The sequence below is a fragment of the Pipistrellus kuhlii genome, unplaced genomic scaffold (assembly GCF_014108245.1).
Source record: "Pipistrellus kuhlii isolate mPipKuh1 unplaced genomic scaffold, mPipKuh1.p scaffold_m20_p_4, whole genome shotgun sequence".
NCBI classification, from domain to species: domain Eukaryota; kingdom Metazoa; phylum Chordata; class Mammalia; order Chiroptera; family Vespertilionidae; genus Pipistrellus; species Pipistrellus kuhlii.
Window position 1 is genome coordinate 59205205 of NW_023425540.1, and position 21055 is coordinate 59226259.

Sequence of the window (21055 nt, forward strand, 5' to 3'; positions counted from 1 at the left end):
TTAAATATCAGCCACCATCTCTATAAATACCATGGATTTTCTTCCTTTTTAACGTCAGAAGAGCCTACAAGTATAATCAGGTGCTCCGTTAATTCTTACTTTTCCCTGACAGACTTACCTAGAAAATAGAGAAGCAATTTAATTTCTTTCTTCAATTTAAAATCAAGCTCTACCATGCTCATTTTAGCATAACCAAATGTTAGAAAACTCTTTTAATGATAAAATATCATTATGTCTTTCTCGGTAATTTCTAATTACCAGGATATACTTGTCCACGTTAGATTATGCTCCCCTTTCTAACAGCTAACCCAGAAATAGGAATAAGCTTATTAGAATTCTAGCAACACCAGTAACAAAATATAATTAGCTTCTTGGAATTTATGAGCCTACTCTTTCATCAAAATACAGTAATTATTCTTTAAAAATGAATACGATAATGCATGGATTGCAGAGAAACACTTCAGTGAATGGATTAAGGGACATTACTCTCCTATCATATCTGAGTAGGCTCCTTTTACTTTGTTGTCCTGTATTCATTAGAATTTTCAATCTCCAGCTAATAAAACCACTGACTATCAAGTGTGTAGGCAGGCCAGAATCAGAAAAATGTAATAATGCTGATAAGGTGGCTGCTGATTCTTGGGGCTGCTAGCAACAGGGACTGCAGAATGAGGCAAAGAAGGGTTTAGAGAAGTAACTATAACTATTTCACCAATGTGAAAACATTAGTGAAGTAAGAGAGAGGACTATAAGTCCCATGACAATAGAAATGAAAAGAAAATAACCTCTTTCTCTTAACCACATTTACAGGGACAGCACCTGAAGGGCCGAGAGCGACACTGAACAAATTTTTGGAGTGGAAGGAGAAAAGCAGCATTTCCTCAAAGCAGGAAACTGACTCATTGCCAATTATTGAATCAATGCACAGCTCCTGGTGAACAGTGTAATGCCATGAATGTGAGTCCTCTTCCCCTTCTGGCTAAGTTCCATTGTCAGCTAAGCTACAGCATGTTATGTGAGGGGATCAGAGGTTTCTGACTTGCTCGGGGTTTTCTAAAAGCTGCCTGAAGGGAAAGCCCTGTAGCTAGCAATGAGCTCTTAGGATGTTTATATAAAGCTGAGAGTCAGGGATTCTGTGCTCTATTCTGAGTCATGCCTTCAATACACAGTCTTTCTCAATTGGATCCTTTGATATTCCCATGCTGTAGTAAGTATTGCAAAGGAGTACATGAGGTAATGGACACTCCCAGCCATAGATGGTACTTACAAGCTAGTAGGGAAGGAAAAACTTAAGCATGAGAAATAGGAGGAGGTCACATTTTAAAGCATTTAGCATGTGCATGCAGAGACTACATGCAAAAGGATTTTGAGAAAAGAGGGGTGAGGGCAGGCATATGGTGGAGCCAAGCAGAGCCAGCAGGCCCAAGTAAGGGCATTTTCATGACTAAATTGGATTAAGAAAAGAAATAGAAATAATACTATGCAAATGGCCATGGTAATAAAGATCCATAATAATAAACTGGATGATGAAAGAAACAATGAGTAATAACAAGGGTGCATAGGTTAATAAGCCCTTCCTCCAGGAAATATGCTCTTCTCCCTGTTTCCTTCCCAGTTCTGCCGAGCATGTTATGGTAAACTCCACTCCTAACTATGGGGTGTTCTCTGTCACAGTGGCATGCAGAGGACAAGGGGGCTTCACCTCTGCAGAGAGAAATACCAGGTTCTCCAGCACACACAAATTGCTGAACATGGTACACCCACTAGCGACATGAAGCAGGGTCAGAGACTTCCAGAAGGCCACTGAAGGCCACAGAGACTTACTTCAGTCATGCTATCAAACAATGTACTTCCTATGATAGTCTCAATGCTTGTCACAATGTGTAGTAGTAATTAGAGCAGAGCATAAATCCGATTCCGGACATTGGAAACTGGTCATTTCCTTCTTCTACTTTGCTAAGAATGGTGTAATTCTTAGACTAATTTCCTCCTGGAAAGGGGGCAAACCAGTAGAGAAGCATCTTACTAAGCTGGGATCATTTAATTTCAATGAAAGATATTTTGAAAACTAATGACACTGAGGCCAGGTTAGCACACTGAAAGCTATTTGTAATTATCCAATTCGTCCAATTTCTACTACAATCTTTGATAGGCCTAATACTGAGCTATTGGAATCTCCAAGCATAAAGCTTTCCTCAACTAAGTTCCCAAAATCAACATTTTCTGTTTTCACAAATACTCATTTCTGAATGAATGTTACACCTTATGCTTGAAAAAGTATATTTGCATTCAACGACATTTCTGGGTAGGAAACCAGTCTCTGACACCTCCTCCTCAACTTGCCTATCTTCCCAGCTTGACTGTCCGTGTGCCAGAGAATGAAGGGAGGGGATGCAGAGGAAAGGCCAACCTGCAGATGGCTTCGCTCACATGGCCTGCAGCCTTCCCTTCCCTTCCTAAAAGCAGCAAAGACCTAAGACCAACCGAGCAACCAAAGCCTTCAGCTGGTAGGTCATCCAGGATTAATGAGCTCCTTAAAAGAAACAAAACAAAAAACCCCAAGTACCCTGAAGCTACAAGTGGGCCTCCTACATTCTGCTAAAATAAGTTACTCTGCTTCCAGGAGCTAAATTGATTACACAGCATAGTTTGCCAAGCCAGTAGGTTAAATGTTGCTCTAGAATAGTACTTTGGTCTTAAAACACTTTAAATAAAAATTTTAAATAGGGCCTTTAACTGTAGGCTTGTCCTTAGCAACATGGTTCAATTTAGGGATTTCCAAGTAATAATTTTGTTATTTATAGGAAGTCACCATTAAAACAGAGAAATGCCAGCAATTCATAACGGTGATGCTCTTTAGCCAGAAAACAAAATTCGGCAGCCCCTAGGATTGAAAAGGACTCACTGGGCCAAAGGTTTAAGCCTCCCACAATTAGATTTATTCACAGAAAACTATGTGACAATAGACAAACATTAGATTATGCAGAGACAGGTAAGTATCAATGAATATATATATGACAAAGGAGTAATACATTATTAGATGTTCAAGTGGAATATTCTTAATAAAACATCACTTAAAATTGGTTTCATTTGGTGGTTTACAAAAAAAAGGGGGGGTTGGGGCAGCTAACTCACCTTCCCCAGCCCACACCCCTCTGGACCAGTGGCCACAGTCATGCTGGCCCCGAAGTGTAACCTGTACAAAATGGTGCAGCAGTCCAATTGGTTGTGGAAACTAATTCCCCACCTTCCTGGTCTCTCTGCTCTTCTTCCCTGGTACCATCTGATACTTGGGCATCATGCCTTCACCACTTTAAAGGCATTCTTAGATAAGCCCAGGGCAGAAGACTAAGTGAGCAGGCCAAGAGGGAACAACAGATGGTCCCGATTCATTACAGTCTGTGCATCTGGCTTTTTAAACTGACCTTTTTAGTCTTCGGGTTATTTTACAAAGACCACCCCAGGGCTTCCAGGTACCTTGTTTTTTCTTAACATCAGACACTAACTCTGCACAATATACTGCTTAATTTCTGTATTTATACACATTCTCTTTCCCTCCCCTAATCTGCCAAGACATAACACAAGTTATACAGGTGCATTACTTACATGAACAAAGATTGGAAACCTAAATATTTATCCAATAGTTAATTACATGTTATGGTATATAACATGAACTATTAGAGTTATAAAAACTTAAGTTTTTAAAAATAAAATATACCAAGGAAAACTTGAGAAAAAGTAAGGTATAATACTATAAAACCTGAGTAGGAAATCCTTAAAGGAATATTAAAAACTAAAAGATCATATTGAAATATTAGCTGACAGTAAAAGGTGCAAGATTTTGGGGGGTTTACTTGTTTATTTTCCAAATTCTGTATGTACGTGCATTACTTTTTAGGATTACATCCAATCTCCTTACTCCTTTCCCTACCATTTCTTTAAGGCGGAATCAAAGGTAGAAATGTTTGTGTCACATGAAGAATGAGTCCGATTTTTCTTTAAAAATTAGAGAACCATGAATTAAAAATCACAACCCGTGTCAGTTAAATGGCAGATTCTAGCCATAAACTTGTATTTGTATAACATACACATAAAATGCTAAAGGCAGAGGCTAGGGCCTGCACTTGGTACACACAGTGCCATTTGGTTGCTTCACACTGCTCTTTATTTATGTGGTACATCTACTGGGGAGAGGCTGGAAGAGAACATAATATCAGCCATCAACTAATCTGCACTGTGAGTGAACAGCCGTGAAGACCAGGCATTTCCAAATTCCGACCTTTTCCTGAGCCTCATTATTCCATTACCAACCACACATTTCCACTGAGTTGACTGATAGGCATCTCCAAGTTAGCATGCCCAAATCCAGACATCATTCCCCCAAAACTGGATTTCCCATGAAACCTAATCTTACCTACCAGCACAATCCTCTCAGAAGCCTGGACATTAACCTCCATGCCTCTTCATCCCTATACCTACCAGCTCACCCACCAACCCCAGGTCCTAGCATGCCAGTTCTAGAGATCACGACTAGATGATCCCACAAGGCTGTGGGTATCATGCAAATAGTAGGGACTTCTGGATTCAGAGCCATTTAGATTTGGTTTTGTCAACTATTAAGTGTGTGACCTGGGCAAAACCCTTAATGTGCCTGTGCTTCCTTTCCTTCACTATCCAATGCTTTAAAGATAGGACTTGCTCATCCCGTTGAACTACTGCAAGGTTTAAATTAAGGTCATTCACTCACAAGGGAATGCTGAGTGGTCAGTGGGGAATAGCAGCCACTCTGGGAGAACATACCAAGTCTGCAGACCTGTACAGTGCATTACGTGCCATCATGCAGCAATTACTGATGCCATTGAGCACAGGGGAAAGGATGGAATCCAGACCAGAGTGATGTCAGGAAACGTTTTCAGGGGGAAGTGGTACGTCACGTAAGTCCTATGAGATGTGCAGGAGGCAGATTAACAACAGTGAATGATGTGGATAATGTACCGGCTGAGGAACATCAAGTGTGAAGTTCTGAGGTTAAGAGACACAAACGCATCTTAAAGTGGTTGAGCCGGCTGAAGACCCGAATGTGAGGGTGAGAAGTGAGTAGAGGTGTAGCTGGTGAGGTCAATAGGGACTAAGGGTTTGGGTACCCTGACATGAAGGGTGGTAAGCAGGGAAATCACATAAAATAAAATAAAAATGCATGCAACTGTGCTTACACTTTTGACTGCTGCTCCTGAGTACTGTTAACTGCTTTCATTGTTACCATTCTATAGTCTGATTTACGCTGTCCAGAAATTTACAGTCCAAAGTCTTTTCTGCTGTCCTCTTATTATTAATATGTTAGAGAAAAATTTAAAATTTTTCTTCAATTTACTTGGTGAATTCAAGGCAAGAATGTAAGGGACAAAGCCCATCATCCAGGGGGCTCCTCGGGGGTCAGAAGAACAATGAAAAGGTTCATTTCTTACCTAAGTCATAAACCTCAGAACTCTACGCATAACTGATCACGCTAACTTCTCAACACCAACTGCTGTGCTTAGTATTTCTAGGACAGCATATCTCGACCTCATCATTTTGTGGCATAATATGTGCCAGTCTTCCCATCCGGCCCAGGTAAGCGCCACTTGTTCAGGGCACTCAGGGACACTGAAAGCACCACTGCTTTGTGGAAAATTAAATTCTACCCCCAAGGAATACTGCAGTCATATTCTGAATGAAATCTGCCCAGTAACCTCAGGCCTCACTGAAGTCCCTTATTAGGTCCACACAGTAACCTATGAACACTGATATTTGTAAAAACCTAAATTAGTGAAATGAATTACAATCTTTATCATTCCCACCAAATTAAGAATCATTCACCAAAAAAAGCTATTAACATATTTCTGTCCCTTACAAATGATCACCAATGCTGCACTGCAGGGACTTCCCTTCCTTTGTGAGAAAGGCTGTCTTTTCACATGTAGGGCGCATCATATATAAAATCATTCTCCACACCCTTATCCTTAACTCCACATAGTCATTAGTTCTAAACTGGAAAGCACCCTTGATAAGGCAAGGGGCATTATCATGAGTTCTAACTATTTTACTGTAGATTAATCAGTGTAAATGGACAACAGTAATTTCTGAAAGGATGCTTTTGAATATTAGAACTATTATTGGGCATCATTAAACAACCAGTTTTGTTGTACTGAGGCTACCTGTTTTAAAAAGTATAGATTTAGCCAAAATCAGTTTGGCTCAGTGGATAGAGCATCGGCTTGCAGACTGAAAGATCCTAGGTTTGATTCCAGTCAAGGGCATGTACCTTGGTTGCGGGCATATCTCAGGTGGGGGGTGTGCAGGAAGCAGCTGATTAATGATTCTCTCTCATCGATGTTTCTAACCCTCTATCACTCTCTCTTCCTCTCTGTAAAAAATCATAATATATTTTTTTAAAAGTATAAACTTAGCATTCGATATGCATAAAGGGAAGGAATACTTGCAAGACAAAATAGAAGTAATTTTGTATCAGATTGCTTCCCTTGAAATATTTCAACAGAACATTAGCATTCCCATCCTTTTCATTTATCATTTCTAATACAGTAACACACTTTAACTCCAGTTCCTGGAGCTACTCCCACCATTCCCAAGTGGAGAGCCTGCTGCCATACAGCCTCCACTTGGATCACTTCTCTTCCCCAGAGAACACCCAGAGCCATGCTTGGCGGCTCCCGGGAGGTCTGCCTGGAAGTAAAGCTCTCCAACCCCTGGGCCCTCTTTGCCTTTAGAAGGAGATGGTGGGAAGGTGGAGCCAGGATCCAACTTCAGGGAGAGGGAATCTGGGGTTTGTCCACGAGTTGGTACAAAAGCTGTTGTCCTTTGCTTCTCCCCACCCCCAAGTTTTAGTCTTACTTTCTTTTCATCATTAACTGACATGTCTCCTGTCAACCACATTTCAAGAATGTGCTCTGAGAGAAAGCATTTTTCTGGCCACTGACTACCCCCAGCAGCTAAGCTTCCAAGACAGAGAAATACACAAACCAATCACATTATATAGAATGCTGAGGGTTAGTCAGAGGAATGAGTACTATTGTGAGACCGCATGGGGTATGTGGCACTCACTAACTAGGAGGTGAGAAAGACCTGGAGAAGGTGACATGCTGTGGGGCCCAAGATGAGCTGGTGTTACTGTACAAAGGAACAGAAATGCAGGAAAAAGGACTGCAATGAAGAGAGAGAGAGAGAGAGAGAGAGAGAGAGAGAGAGAGAGAGAGAGAGAGTGAGTTTGTTTGTGTGAGTTTTCCCAAGAGGGCAGGAGGGAGAAGGAGGAGGAATACTAACCACAAGAAAATATTACACAAGACTTGTGCTTCTCCTTTTACTTGTTGAATATTCAAATCGATCTGAGTTGGAGATAGAGATATGTGAGGCAACATCTTAGGGATGGTAGTTAAGCCACTGAGATGAGCTGGGACTTGATGTTCAAGGGGTCCAAAACTTCACAACCAAAAGTGAGATGTTATAGCCTCAGGTCTATGACTCCTATCTGTTTCCTTCCAGTTGCCCTCAGGGATACAGTCCTCAGCAAAAGACCAAATTAAGAACTTGAAAACACGAGAGGAAATATTCCACCACTTCCTGCTTCCTACCATTAGAGGAGGGGTAGGGAAGCTTTTTTTATGCCAAGGACTGTGTAGATATTTATAACATCATTTGCAATAAGTTGATACAAAATTATCACCTTAAAAATTAGCCTGCTATATCTGGTCAAACGTTTCATTAACTCACCCTAATACCTTGGTGGGGATAGACCAAATGATTTCATGGGCCCTATACTACCCGAGAGCTGGACGTTTCCCACCCCTACATTAGACACAGCCTTAATAAAATACCAGAGGCTTTTTACTTTGTAAAAAAAACACTCAGCCTGGCCTGAGTGGCTCAGTAATTGAGCATCAACCTATGAACCAGGAGGTCGCGGTTCAATTCCTGGGCAGGGCACAAGCTCAGGTTGCAGGCTCTATTCTCAGTGTGGGGCACGCAGGGGACAGTTGATCTCATCATTGATGCTTCTATCTCTCCCTCTCCCTTCCTCTGTGAATAAAAATATATTTTAAAAAACCTGCAAAACTCACACCCTAGCTGGTTTGCTCAGAGGTTAGAGCATCAGCCTCCACACTGAAGGATTTTGGATTTGATTCCAGTCAAGGGCGCATTCCTTGGTGGCAGGCTCGATCCCTGGCCCCATTGTGGTGTGTGCAGGAGGCAGCCAATCCATGTGTCTCTCACATCAATGCTTCTCTCTCTGTCTCTCCTCCTCCCTTCCACTCTAAGAATCAATGGGGGAAAATGTCCTCGGTGGTGAGGATGAATAAAAAACAACCACCATGCAAATACAAAGTTAGCAGTAAGCAGAAACAAGATGTCTCTCACTGCTGTGGGGCACATCCCAAGTCCTCAGGAACCCAGGTTCCGCTCTCGCTTCCAGATGGCATATCTCCATCCCTCACTGCCACTCCTAAGCAAAGCTCCCAATGGCATTACTGCAGCCTTCTTCCAGTGAACAGACTACAGCTGGTAAGGGAATTCACAAAGTGGTGCATCACTGATAAAAATCTTATCTCTGTGAAAGACACAGTTACTCAACACAGGAGACCTCCACACAGAGGTCTTTCCTCTGCAATGCACCCCTATTCTGGGCGTGGGCCGGGAGGCACCTGCTGTGCCTTCCCTCTCTCATGTTATGGATCAACCAGAATGATCATCCTAAGGTCAGTTTCTGGGCACAAGAAGACCTGAAGATACCACTGCCAGGACAAAACTAGAACAAAATTAATAAAAATAATAAACAAAACTAATAACAATTTAAAAGCAAATTAGAATTGCCAGTTGTTAACTCATTAACGTCCTGGCTCTGTGAATAAAAAATAAATAAACAAACAAATAAATGAAATACCCAATGTTCTCTTTGAAGACTTATCAATATTTGGAAGACTTTTTCCCCCCAGGGAATGAGCTTTTGGCATTAAGGTCCAGAGAGAAAAACATCAGCAGACTGGGAGACTCCCAGGATTCCTGATACTGTCTCAATGACACATTTGTCTCCACTTAAGAACTTCCTTTAAATTATTTCAGTACTCACAACAACAGCTACTAATGTTCAGTTTATAAAGTGCTTCTCTTCTAGTTGGCACATTCCTTGTAGCAGGTAAGCACTGTAGCAGCAAAACAGCAAGTATTATTATCATAGAAGCGAGAGCTAACCACCGGTATTCACCGGGCACTTCGTAAGCATTACATAGGCATGTCACTGGTCTTTGCCACGTTCGCCTGGGGTGGATCTTCTTCTTCTCACCATTTTCTAGTAGGGAATGTGCAGCCCAGAAAAGCAACTTTACGAAAACCACCGAGCAAGGATAGCGAAGCCCACAACTTGACCACATATAGTTTTATAGACAGAAACTATAGGAGATGAAACAGAGATGCATCAAGTGACCTGACCCTGTGGTGAAGTTAGTAAAGAAGGTGGCAAAAAAAAGCAGAGACCTTTCCTAGTCATTTAACATATTATCCTGACCCCAACATGTCATCATTTCTAGTTGGGGACAGTTTAATGACAAATAAGAAAGATGGTCCATCTTTCACATGTGGCGAATGAAAGGGTTTGAAGGCAGTTTTATCAGCATCAGACACTTGGTTTGGCAGTAATTACATGTGTGTCTATACACTATTTTCATAAGGAGCTCAGAAGCCCAAATTGAGACAGTCTTGGAAGTCACTCCATCAATCATACCATAGGCACGTTACACATATCAGGGCATCGTGAAAAGGGGGGTCATTCCAAATTTAAGTTTACATCTACTATTCTAAGTTGGAAATAAAAATTCCTCCTATCCTGGGGGGTCCAACTCAACAATTCCCTCACCCCTCCTACTAACTATCGCTGCCCTATTAATAATCAGTCCGGGCTCAGAAGCCCCTGGACTATCTCATTCCCACACTAGTCTTCTATGGTGCTTACTCTCATCCCAACACTTAATCAGAAGTGCTCCCAATCAAGCATGAAAATAAATTAGATTTTGGTTTAACTGGGATTAGATTCACAGCACCAAGAAATAAAGTAACAGTTATCTAATCTAACAGGCCAGCCTCAGACTTCCTGGCTCCTCTCCACAGGCTCCTCTTGCTAAAGCATGCTCCTAAAATTCCTCTTTACACACTGTGAAATCACAGCACGTCAGTAAAAAAATGTTAACTCTTCAAATGCCATGAATGTAACTCTTAATGCTGGTGCCTGTCTAGCATACGGTAGCTAGAGATTGGCTGGTCTGTGGATAAGGAGAGTTGCCGGGTGTCAGCCTGTGACACGCACATAGGCCCACGATGCTTCGAGAAGTGATTTAAGGAGCCTCCTGGGCTTGAGCAGAGCCCATTTGTTTTCCTGGAGAAGCAGTTTACTTTCATGCCTAAGTTTACACTCACCATCCCTCCATCTGGAAATAGCAAGGGATAAGTGCCATGCAAAGCCCCAACCATGGAGAAAATCAGACTCGAACAAAGGCAAAGAGGGGTAGGGAACTGATGATATGTAGAAAGTATGAAGGCAGTACTACACTGCAACAGCAAAACGATCCCAAACAACCCAATTAAGAGATGGGCTAAGGATTTGAATGGACATTTCCCCACAGAACATGTGGCCTACAAGCACATAAAAAGATGCTCAACATCAGTAACCATTAGGGAAATGCAAAAGAGAAACCTTACACCCATTTAGATGATTATTTAAAAAAAACAAAAACAAGTATTGGCAAGGATGAGGAGAAATTGGAACCTTTGTGAATTGCTGGTGAGAATGATGTAAAATGGTGCAGTTGCTATAGAAAACAGTGTAGCTTGTTATAGAGAAGTAAATCCCCAAAAAAACTGAACAGAATGATCATATGCTCTAGCAATTCCCCTTTTGAGTATATACCCCAAAGAAGTGAAAGCAGGGACTCAAACTGATATTTGTAATCCCAATTTCATAGCAGCATTATTCACAATATACAAAGGTGGAAGTAACCCAAGTGGTCATCAGCTGATGCCTTAAAAAGACATTCTGACATATACTACATCGAAGAACCCTGAAGTAATTACACTACAGGAAATAAACAGTAATAAATGGACAAATATTGCAGGATTCTACTTATATGAGGTACCTAGATGAGTCAAAATCATAGAGATAGAAAGCAGAAATGGTGGTGGCCGGGATCAGGGCAGGGGAAGGCAAATGGAAAGTTAATGCTTAATGGGTACAGTGTTTCAGTGAGTACAGAGTTTCAATGGGAAGGTGAAAAAGCTGTAGATGGTGGTAATGAAGGTTGCACCACAATGTGAATGTATTTAATGCCATAGACCTGTACACTTATAATGGTAACATGGTGCATTTTATATTATTTTAATTAAAAAAGGATGAGAGGGTTGACCTAGTCATGCACCATCAGCACATTGAAGCTGGCAAACCCACCAAACAGTAAGCTCATCTCATTTATCTCCAAAAGAAGGCAACTGAGAGGCCCGTAAAAACCTACTGAGAGCAACCACAGTACACTTGAAATCACAGAGCTAAAGACAAATTAGTCCCGTGGTCGGCAAACTGCGGCTTTCGAGTCACATGCAACTCTTTGGCCCCTTGAGTGTGGCTCTTCCACAAAATACCATGCACTGGGCTAGTCTATTTTGAAGAAGTGGCATTAGAAGAAGTTTAAGTTTAAAAAATTTGGCTCTCAAAAGAAATTTCAATCGCTGTACTGTTGATATTTGGCTCTGTTGACTAATGAGTTTGCCGATCACTAAATTAGTCCAAATGTTTTAATAGTGTGATTGGTGGTCATGCTATATGTAGACAAGATTTCCTGAAGAATGAGACTTCCTTCTTTTAAAATGAAACAGAACATTAGATAACACACATTTTCAAGCAAATCTTGTGACACAGAAATGGAGGAAGGTGAGAAAGAAAAGAAAAACATATTCTTGGGAGTTAAAAAGAATGTGAGTTCTACTTTCCCCACTCTGCCACTAGCTAGCCTTATTCAGGCCTCAGTTTCCTCATCAGTCATGCAAATCAAGGATAAACTTAATGGCACCCTGAACAGAAGCATCCCCTTTGGGCTGTCTAATGCTGCCCATGCAACTTTCTGGCCATACTAGTAATCTGATTCTCAATAAGCTTTTGACAGGAAAAAGGAAGTGTCAGCATTTCAGGATTCTTGAAACTGTATTTGTTATAAACCAATGAACTGAATAAAGTTAATAAGAAATAAATAAAAAAAGCCAGTGATTTAAATAATTGAAGGCAACTGGCCCAAGTGAAAGTGGAAAGTAAAACCCATTTTCCTAATTCAGACCCACTTCTGGTCTCCATTATCAGCATCCATCCACCCTGAACTGTCCATCAAGGAAAGGCAGTTTTCAAATCATTCTTGGCTGATGTCCATGCCACTCAGTTCTCTAAACCATTTCTTTTAAGGGGGAAATACACTCAAAACATGCTGAATATGTCAAATATATAATTATAGTTTATTTTATGGACTATAACAATCATTTCTGATAGGAGAAAAAGACACAATTTGAAAGTTTGGGAATATGCATCGACTTGAAAGGTGTGGAGCAAAAGGGGAAGCATTTTATGACTGATGACGCTAGCTTCTTTTGAAAATACTTTCTTCAATGGGCTTTTGGGACAAAGCCTTCCAGGACTTCTCTTTGCTAATTCCTCTTCTTGACATCTCTCCTACACTGCCCCACAATAAAAGTATACAGGTTTTAAAAATTCAGGTTATGTTCAAAACACTCCAGAGAAATCCTGAATCTCTTCCACAGCTAATGAGGTTGTAGGTGATTTAGGCAGATCTGTTTTCTCAGACCATCTCTTTTTGTTTCCCTAGTTCGCTATACTCCCAGCCATATCACCTTTGCACCTTGGCCTTGTTCTTCCCTCTGCCTGAAATGATCACCCCCTATCTTTGTGTGGCTCTATCCCTCATTTCATTCAGATCTAAAATCACAGATTCCTGCAGGCAGGTCTTCCCTGATCACTGTAATAGCATCCCTCTCTCCTTCAGTCCCTGTGGGATTTTCTCTCTCAAGCATATATCACCTATGGACACACATCTCATCTGTATTCTCCTAGAATGTAAGATCCAATAGAACAGGGACTACATCAATTTTGCTTGTCTGTATTCCCAGTCCTAAGAACAGTACCTGTCATACAGAAGGCACACAATATTTGTTGAATAAACAAATTGGCAACAGGGAGTAAGCTGCAGTAATAATGACCAAACTAAATTCCCTCATTGTACACGTAAACAAAAATGTGAAGTGGTCAATCATCAGTCAGTTTCTGACATGGAAACTGGGCTTTGGTCCAAACAGGTAACTCTGAAGTTTGTTGATGCCCTCCTATGCACATATTGACAAGGTGCTGGCAATACAGTGATGGGCTTTGTTCTGTCCCTGCCTTCAAAGGTCTCCCAGGGAGGCTGGAGATCATTACTGTCAGTTCTGAACACAGATGAAAGAAAGAAAGAACAACTAACTTGGGGGGACAAAGGGGCCTAGGCAGGAGCAAATAGTCATACATGTGCCACATATTCTATGGACAAGTCCATACAACCCATAGGAGACAGGGGCAAGCAGTTACTCCCACCCTTACCATGAAGCCACCCAGAGGACTCCCCTGCTTTCCTAATTGCCAGGCAATCTTCTTGCATGTTGGCATTCTTCCATTGACACCGGCCTCATTATTATTCCTCACAATCCAGCTGGAGCCCTTAGCTGGCATGCACACAGAGGCTTCGGGAGACTTTCTGCTCTCAGGTGACCAAACACTAAAGCTTGGGCTTAAGATGCAAAATTTCCATCTCTGGCCCCAAATGTCCCATCATATATTCCAAGCACTGATCAAACCTCATGACTCAAATTATCTGCTTCAAAACATCCTACCAATCAAAGCATCAAGTAGCTTTGGTTGCTCAGTTGCAAAGGTAACAAACCTAAAGCTATAGGTTGGGCTTTTGTGTGTGTTTTGTTGTTGTTGTTGTTTGTTTTTTGGTATGGCAGTGGCAGCAACAGGTGCCAATTTTGAATTTCCCCTCTTCCCTCAAATTTCTCAAGGTTTAATCTCTTTGCTTCCCCTTAGCCCCTACAAAGCTTCTCAAGGTTTAATCTCTTTGCTGAGTATAAGAAATATCTTGAAAATTTTGCATAAATTGCTTTACAACCTCAGTCACTCCTTACGATAATGCAAACCTCCCCACAGATGTCCTCTTTCGCATATGTATTAATTGCTATTTTGGTTCAGCAAGAAAAAAAAAGAACATTTGCTAGAAAAAGAGGATAGCTCTGTCCTCCAGTAAATATTTACTCTATAAATTGAACTCTTTATCTGAATCCATGTTACTCTCCTGTTTCCTTCAAGAGTGAAAGACACCACTGCTAGGAATCTGGATGTGGTTAGGGGGAGGGACAGTTCAAGAAAATAATTGCATATAATTTATCTCTGCCATGACATCCCTTTGCTGATGTTAAAAAAAAAATCCATAACTATTATTTATCAGTCTTTTTTGGCTTGTCTGATTCTGTAATCTCACCAACACAAACCTCTTCCCCTGAATCTAGAGATTACTTAAAATGCAATCCTGGTTTTCTAAAATTTGATTCCAGTGATCAAAAACTAAACTTGCAATCTTTGCTCATCAACAGCTTCTTAATTGTGCTCCAAGTGCAGGTTTTACCTTCCAGTTGCAGTCTGACTTTGGAAGAAGCCATTCACGCGACTTGCATTCAATAAATCAGCTTCAAGCAGCTATTCAATAGCACCCTCGAGTTTACCATTTCACACCCTGCTCCAAACAGGTGCTCCCACTTAACGTTCAGGCACCTCAAATCAGCTAGCCAGTCCTACCTGCTCTTACTATGAAAAGTCTTGGAATTAATTTTAAAACTTCCTGTTTGGACAAAGCACTTCCTCAAAATCTCTTTGCTTTGGGGTCTGTGGCCCTCTCAGTTCCGGATCAGCTGCTGGTCTCTGACTAACCTCTTCTCACACCACATTTCTCCTTTCTCCTGCCCCTTTGACTTCCACCTGGTTCCAGACACTCCATCTACTTCCCCTTGCAGCTGGGTTTGACGCAGGGTCTCACCATCATGCTCTCTGTGCTTCCTGGGGGCCTGGTTTCCAGCTGCTGCCTTGCCATTCACCCCAGCTGGCTGCCACTTTCATTGGGTTCCCTGGCTTTCTGCCCCAACCCCAGCACTCTGCAACCCACAGGGACTGCACCAACTGTAGTAGCAGACTACAGCCCTAACTGCAGGGGTAGGAGAACCCTAATTCTCATAACAAAGGAAACCTTCTCCTTCTGCACCTTAGATATCCTGGCATTAATCCTTCAGATGCCCCTGAGCACACCCTGTGGGACAGAGGTCTCGGTGCCTCTATCTCCCTTGCAGATCTGCTTTTAGGGCTCTGCAATGCCTAGAATTTCTCAGCCACTTGACCGTATCTGTTTAATCATATCCATTTCGTTTTTATCAAAAACATTTCTCTGGGTATTGAATAGAAGATACAAGTCAAGTCAAACAGGCTTATTAAATAGATTACTCTCCCCTAGGAACATGTGATCAAAAGGTCAGAGCAGAAACCAGTGAAAGAAACCCTGTACAAATGGTGGGCCTGGGCTCAACTCCCAACTCCACCATTTATAGTCTGTATAATCTTGGTACTGTAAGTATTTCACGTCTTTATGCCTCAACTTCTGTACCTGTAACATGGGTATAACAGAATGTGCCTCATGGGGTTTTTTGACGGTGAAGCATGTCAATGCCTGGGAAATGCTCAAAAAGTGTTAGCTATTACAGACCACTGAATTAATAGTTAAAAGACAAAACAACCAAGATTACGCCAAACATCAGGATTTACAAGACCAGTGTTTTAGACACATACTGTCAGTTTGTGGCCTCTGGAGTGGATTAAAAATGGTTGCAAATTCTTTATCACATCCCCCTTGGACAGGTGAGATCTATTTATTCACCCTTTGACTCTGGGCTAAGCATGTTCTGACCAGTAGAGCACGGAGAAGTGACCTGGTGCCGGTTCAGCCCTACATTTTAAAAGCACCTTCAGCTTCCACCTCCTGCTTCTTGGCACCCACCTGCCACAGAGAGAAGAAATCCAGGCAGCCACACGGGCAGGCCCACTTCCAAGAGCACTGAGGTGATCTCGGTCTACAGCCAGCACTGGTTTGCCAGCCATGTGATTGAGCCAGTTTGGAAGCGGATCTTCCAGCTGCAGTTCACAGGTCTTTCCCCTTGAACTCTGCCCAAATTGCAAAATCAGGAGCAAACAAGATAGTCATTTAAATTTCTAAGTTTGAGGGCAATTTGTGACACAACCAAAGAGCCTCTTAAATCAATTCTTCAAATTCTATGTTTATAAAAAATTAAAAAAAAGGGAAAGAGAAGAGGCAAGGTGTTCATCAAATATTCCTAGAACACCTACTATGTGCAGGACTCTGACAGGTCTTAATACTGCCCTTCTGGTGGTTATCATCTGTGGCTAAGACAGACATTGAACACCTCACTGCAATGAAGTGTGATTCTATAGGAACAGAGGAGGGTGAAGAAGTATAACGGGGAGTGGGGATACTAGGCGATCTCACAGGCCCTTCCGACTCTGATTCTGTGTAACTTGACTAAAAAGAGTAAGTACATCTGTGAGATAGCCACTTAGAGATAGTCATACGAGATAATCTATCTAGAGAGCAATTTTCTCCCATATAATCTAACTTCTTAATTAGAATATCAGTGAAGATATGGGGTTTCAGTAGCTACTCAACAAGCAAATGGTGAAAGCTGGGAGTCGCCTCTGTAGCATATATTCAGGTGTGGAATAATCTTATGAAAGAGGCTTTGAATAATGTGATGAGGAGAGAGTTAGGGAAATACAATTTCCAGGGCAACTAAGGTTTCAAAATAAATTGTGATGGAAGAATTTTACATGTTCATTGTTTAATATTTAAAAGGCAAAACTGTAAGTTAATTGCTTCGAACAAAGTATTCTTTGCGTTAGGAAATAATTTTTTTCATTCCTAGTGGTTTCCATGATTGCCAGGAAAGAAACCCCCCCCCCCCCTTTCAGGAATTTAAAGAATGTTTATTTAGCTCATTGTGATTTTCAAGATAACTGAGAATATAAGAATGCTTACAAAACAAATCCAAAACATCAGAACAACAACGGTTTCCATTTCAACATTAAATTCATATTTCATGCAGCAATATCATAGGAGCTTTTCTGTTGAGATCTTGCTATTCAGCTACATCTGTGAAAACCTTGAAAATCTCTTTCTTGACTTAGAAGAACAAACTCTTCAAGATAACTCTTTATTTTGCTACTTAAAGGGAGAGCTGCCTGTTCGACAAGCAGATCGGGTGGACAGGTATTCTGCAAAGATGAGTAAATTCGAGTCGTACTCTGATAATGCTTCCCAAAGTCTGAATTACTCTAAGGACCAAGAGGTGTGATTGTGAAACTGGTCTCACAGGTTTTACCAAGTTAAACAGAATTAACTGCCAACTGAAAACCCATAGAGTTGAGGAAGGAGATTTAAGAGTCTTCCTTGACAAGGTTTGGGAAAATTTAATCTAATGCTGCTGGCAGTGTGTCCAGTCAGCTTCTTGATCTTGGAGGGAGACTGAAAGCCAACCACTTAATTTTCTAAGTACTTTCGATTTGGCTGATATTAAAGCCCTTCCTTAACCCCCCATTAGAAAAAAAAAAAAAAATCCTGAGTCTTTGATAGGGGCAGCTAAGAAAAGAAAAGAAAAAAAGAATAGCCAATTCATGCTTCTCAAATTTTCCTTTTGAATTACCTTTGTTAATGTTAATGACTAGTTTGTTTTGGTTCAAGTATTCAGACTTGACATAAGCCATTTGTGGTCATGGATAAATAAAAATGCACTGAATGACCATAGGTAGAGGACATTTTACTCTCTCCTATAATCACCTCACAGGATCTTAAACAGCTATTGTTCCAAGTAAAGACACAACGGGAACACATTCATGAATTTCCTGTTTTCCAGCATCTTAAAGTTCTCACACATGCAAAACACCTCTTGCCCAACACCCAGCCCTCTCAGTCTCCTCTGTGATCCCTAACCCCCAATCTCTCCTCCTCTCTGGTAAGGAAGCTTTCCTGGAGCAGGGCAGGCAGAGGTCAGCCCCTGAATTGTTGACCAAAGCTTGCTGCTCTCGTGAAGATCCAGCAGATTACAACTAGAAATGGATTCAAGTCACCCTTATTCAGGATGTTATGAAGTCAGTGTCAACACTGTCAAAAAGTCAGTGACTCCTCTGGCTAGAGGACCCTTGCAGAAGGGATAAGCTCACAAGTCAATGCCTACAAGAAAGGCCTCTTGTTTCAGAATAATGCTGAGCCCTTTGAGTTTTTCCTGCCCCTGAAATGCCTGATGAACATCGGGCTGAATCTGACCCCATGGTGACCTCCAGGCAGTGTAGAGACTCCTGGGCAATAAGAGATAGCATTCAAGGGGCCCCTCAGGGATTTTATTAGCTCTGCTTCCAGATGAGGAGGAGCCAACCATAAAAAAAGGATACAGACTTTGCCCCCTCTCCCCCAAGATCTTAAAGCAAAACCAGTGTTTAAGAGAAAAATTACAGTGAAAAGAAGAAACTCTCCTTTACACCAAAGAGAAGAGACTGTGAAACAAGGGTAAAGTGAGAAATACAAATGACTGTATTAGAATCTTCCTGGGTCCATATCATTACTGATCTACAGATATTACAGAACATGGGACTATTGCCCATGACATTTAGGGTCCATAAGGTATGAACAACTCCCCCCTTTCTCCCCCCCAACCGTAACAATCTGTTGCAATTACTTAATCTGCAGGGAAACTAGGATTGGGGGATGGGAGAGCAACTAAGTCACTAAGAAGGCTTTAAAGAAGGCAAGCAATGAATGAGCAGACACTGAGAAAAAGGAAAGAAAATTTGGTAAAGGATATGGTTGGGGCAGAAACTTGTTTATTGCCTTAGGGACAAAACGATGCCTTATAATGCTGAAATATTGCTCCAGCTAATGCAGAGGTCACAGCGCGCCCTCAAAGCTTACAACTGGCCACAGGTTTTCTCAGGAGTGGAAAACGAGGCACACGAGACACAGGATGGAGAATATTACCTCCCACCTAGGTTTTACAGATTCTCAGTTCATCTAATGTACTCCCTGACCCTGCCAATTCTATTAAAGTCAACCCAGGCCTCCCCTCTCTTGTTGATTCATTTTGCAACAGAGGTAATTGAGCAGCACATTTCAGGTGAAAGTGTGAAAGCTGCCAGGTAGAAATAAACAATGTGGAGGGCCTGGCTAAGACTCTCTGCAAGAAGTATGCCTTCAGGGTTTTTTTTTAGTTTTTAAATGACCTTAGTAGATAAGTCAAAGGCATTAGTAATGGAGCAGGACCTGGGTTCTTTTTAGATCTAAAACCGCCCCTGCCTTTAAAATTGGCAAAAGTCACTGAGGTCTTCAGGCCTTTCCCTCTGCCTCCGTTTTAAATTAAGCCCTACCCTTTGCATCACCAGACTTCGTCATCACAAGGAAAGCAGAGGGGTTAGGAAATGCCTCTACTCATTGGACCGCCTCAAAATGCTCTTCCAAACCTCATTAGGCACAGCACAGCACAGCAGTAAGACACTTAGAACGCCAGGCTGGGGCGCTGGACACCAGCCCCAGACCTAATGGAGTTTCCCGTGTACATCCCCTTCCTTCCCCATCACCAGCCCTCTCCCCGAGTGAGGATTTAAGCCTTTCATTTTCCCTTCACGGTAAATAATCTGACATCACTTCTATCTGCCTTCCGGCTGTTTTTACACCGGCCTTCACCCCGCTCCCCCCCCCCTTTTCCTTTCTTCAGCCATTCTGAAGAAGCACAGACTATTTATTCTACTTTTGCTCCCAGAAATGGCTCAGGGATGGCGCTAGGAGGAAGTCCTACAGCCACCCAGCCTCCTGCTGTAGACACCGGCTCAGACTTTCTTCTGAGCTCCCAGTTCTGTGGGTTTCCCACCACTACTTTTCAGGTATTCAAAACCTTGGGGGGGGGGGGGGGGCAGGCATCTTACCGTTCCCATATTTGCATGCCGTTTGATGTAGCCTTCAATTTCAAATCAAGGTCCCAAACACTCAAGTGGCTATGTTACTGTAAGAGCCAGTTATTGCAAATGCTCTTGCCTCAAAGACTCAGGAGTCCAGTCCCGGGCAGGAAACAAAGTTCTAAGCGGCTTTGATGTGCTCCCTCCCCGTGCCCCTCCCCAGCGCGGACCTGCTCCTCCTCCGCCGCGCGCAGACCACCTTCCCTGGATGCACCCAAACGCACCGCACCTGGGAGCCCAGGGGTAGATTTCCTAATCCCACGAGTTCCCCGGCCCCACCAAATCAGTTACCGCTGGTTCAAGCTCAGCCGGGGGATCCCCATGCATTTTGTGGATACGGAAAGGAGCGTGTTGTACCTAAACTGGGGGGAACGAGTGGGAAGGGACAGGGGACCCACACCGCGGAGAGTAAACACGCCTCGGCGGGGTGGTGGGGAGAGCTTGCTTCTTTTTCACGCCGCTCGTTTCAGACGGAACACATCAAGCCAGTTCAGGTCATTTCCTGAGTTAGCACGACAAGTTAAAACACGATCTAGAAAATCTATTAATCTTTAATTGCGCTGCCTCCACGAAGGGAGTGCAAGGCGGGTGCGGCATGGGGCTGGGGAAGATTTAAGAAGCTGGAGGTTGGGGGAATGGGGGTTTGGAAAAGCCATTGCCCAGAGCTCCCGACCCCAGCTGCGTCTTACCTCGCTCAGCTCGGCCGAGGAGTCGTTTCCGTATTTCAAGGCAACTCCAGAATTCATGTCTGCACTTTTCAGAGCCGAGCTCCTCCTCCTCCAGGTCTCGGGGCTGCGAGTGAGGCTTCACGGGCTCGGTCTCCACGGCTTTGGACCCTTCTGGCAGATCCCGGTCTAGACAGCCATTTCCACC

The 21055-nt window shown here is 42.4% G+C and overlaps 1 protein-coding gene across 2 annotated transcripts in view; it reads right to left on the minus strand.

Moving 5' to 3' along the window:
- The window catches only part of MCC (MCC regulator of WNT signaling pathway), a 338649-nt gene that overhangs the window by 202789 nt on the left and 114805 nt on the right, over positions 1-21055 (minus strand). Inside the window, exon 1 of one of the 2 annotated variants that reach the window (XM_036410933.2) lies at positions 20872-20999. The exons of the other annotated variant lie outside the window; for it this stretch is intronic. Coding sequence (XP_036266826.1) covers positions 20872-20928 — 57 coding nt within the window. The 5' untranslated portion in view covers positions 20929-20999. Of the gene's footprint in view, positions 1-20871; positions 21000-21055 lie in introns of those variants that run through there. 2 annotated transcript variants of the gene reach the window in all.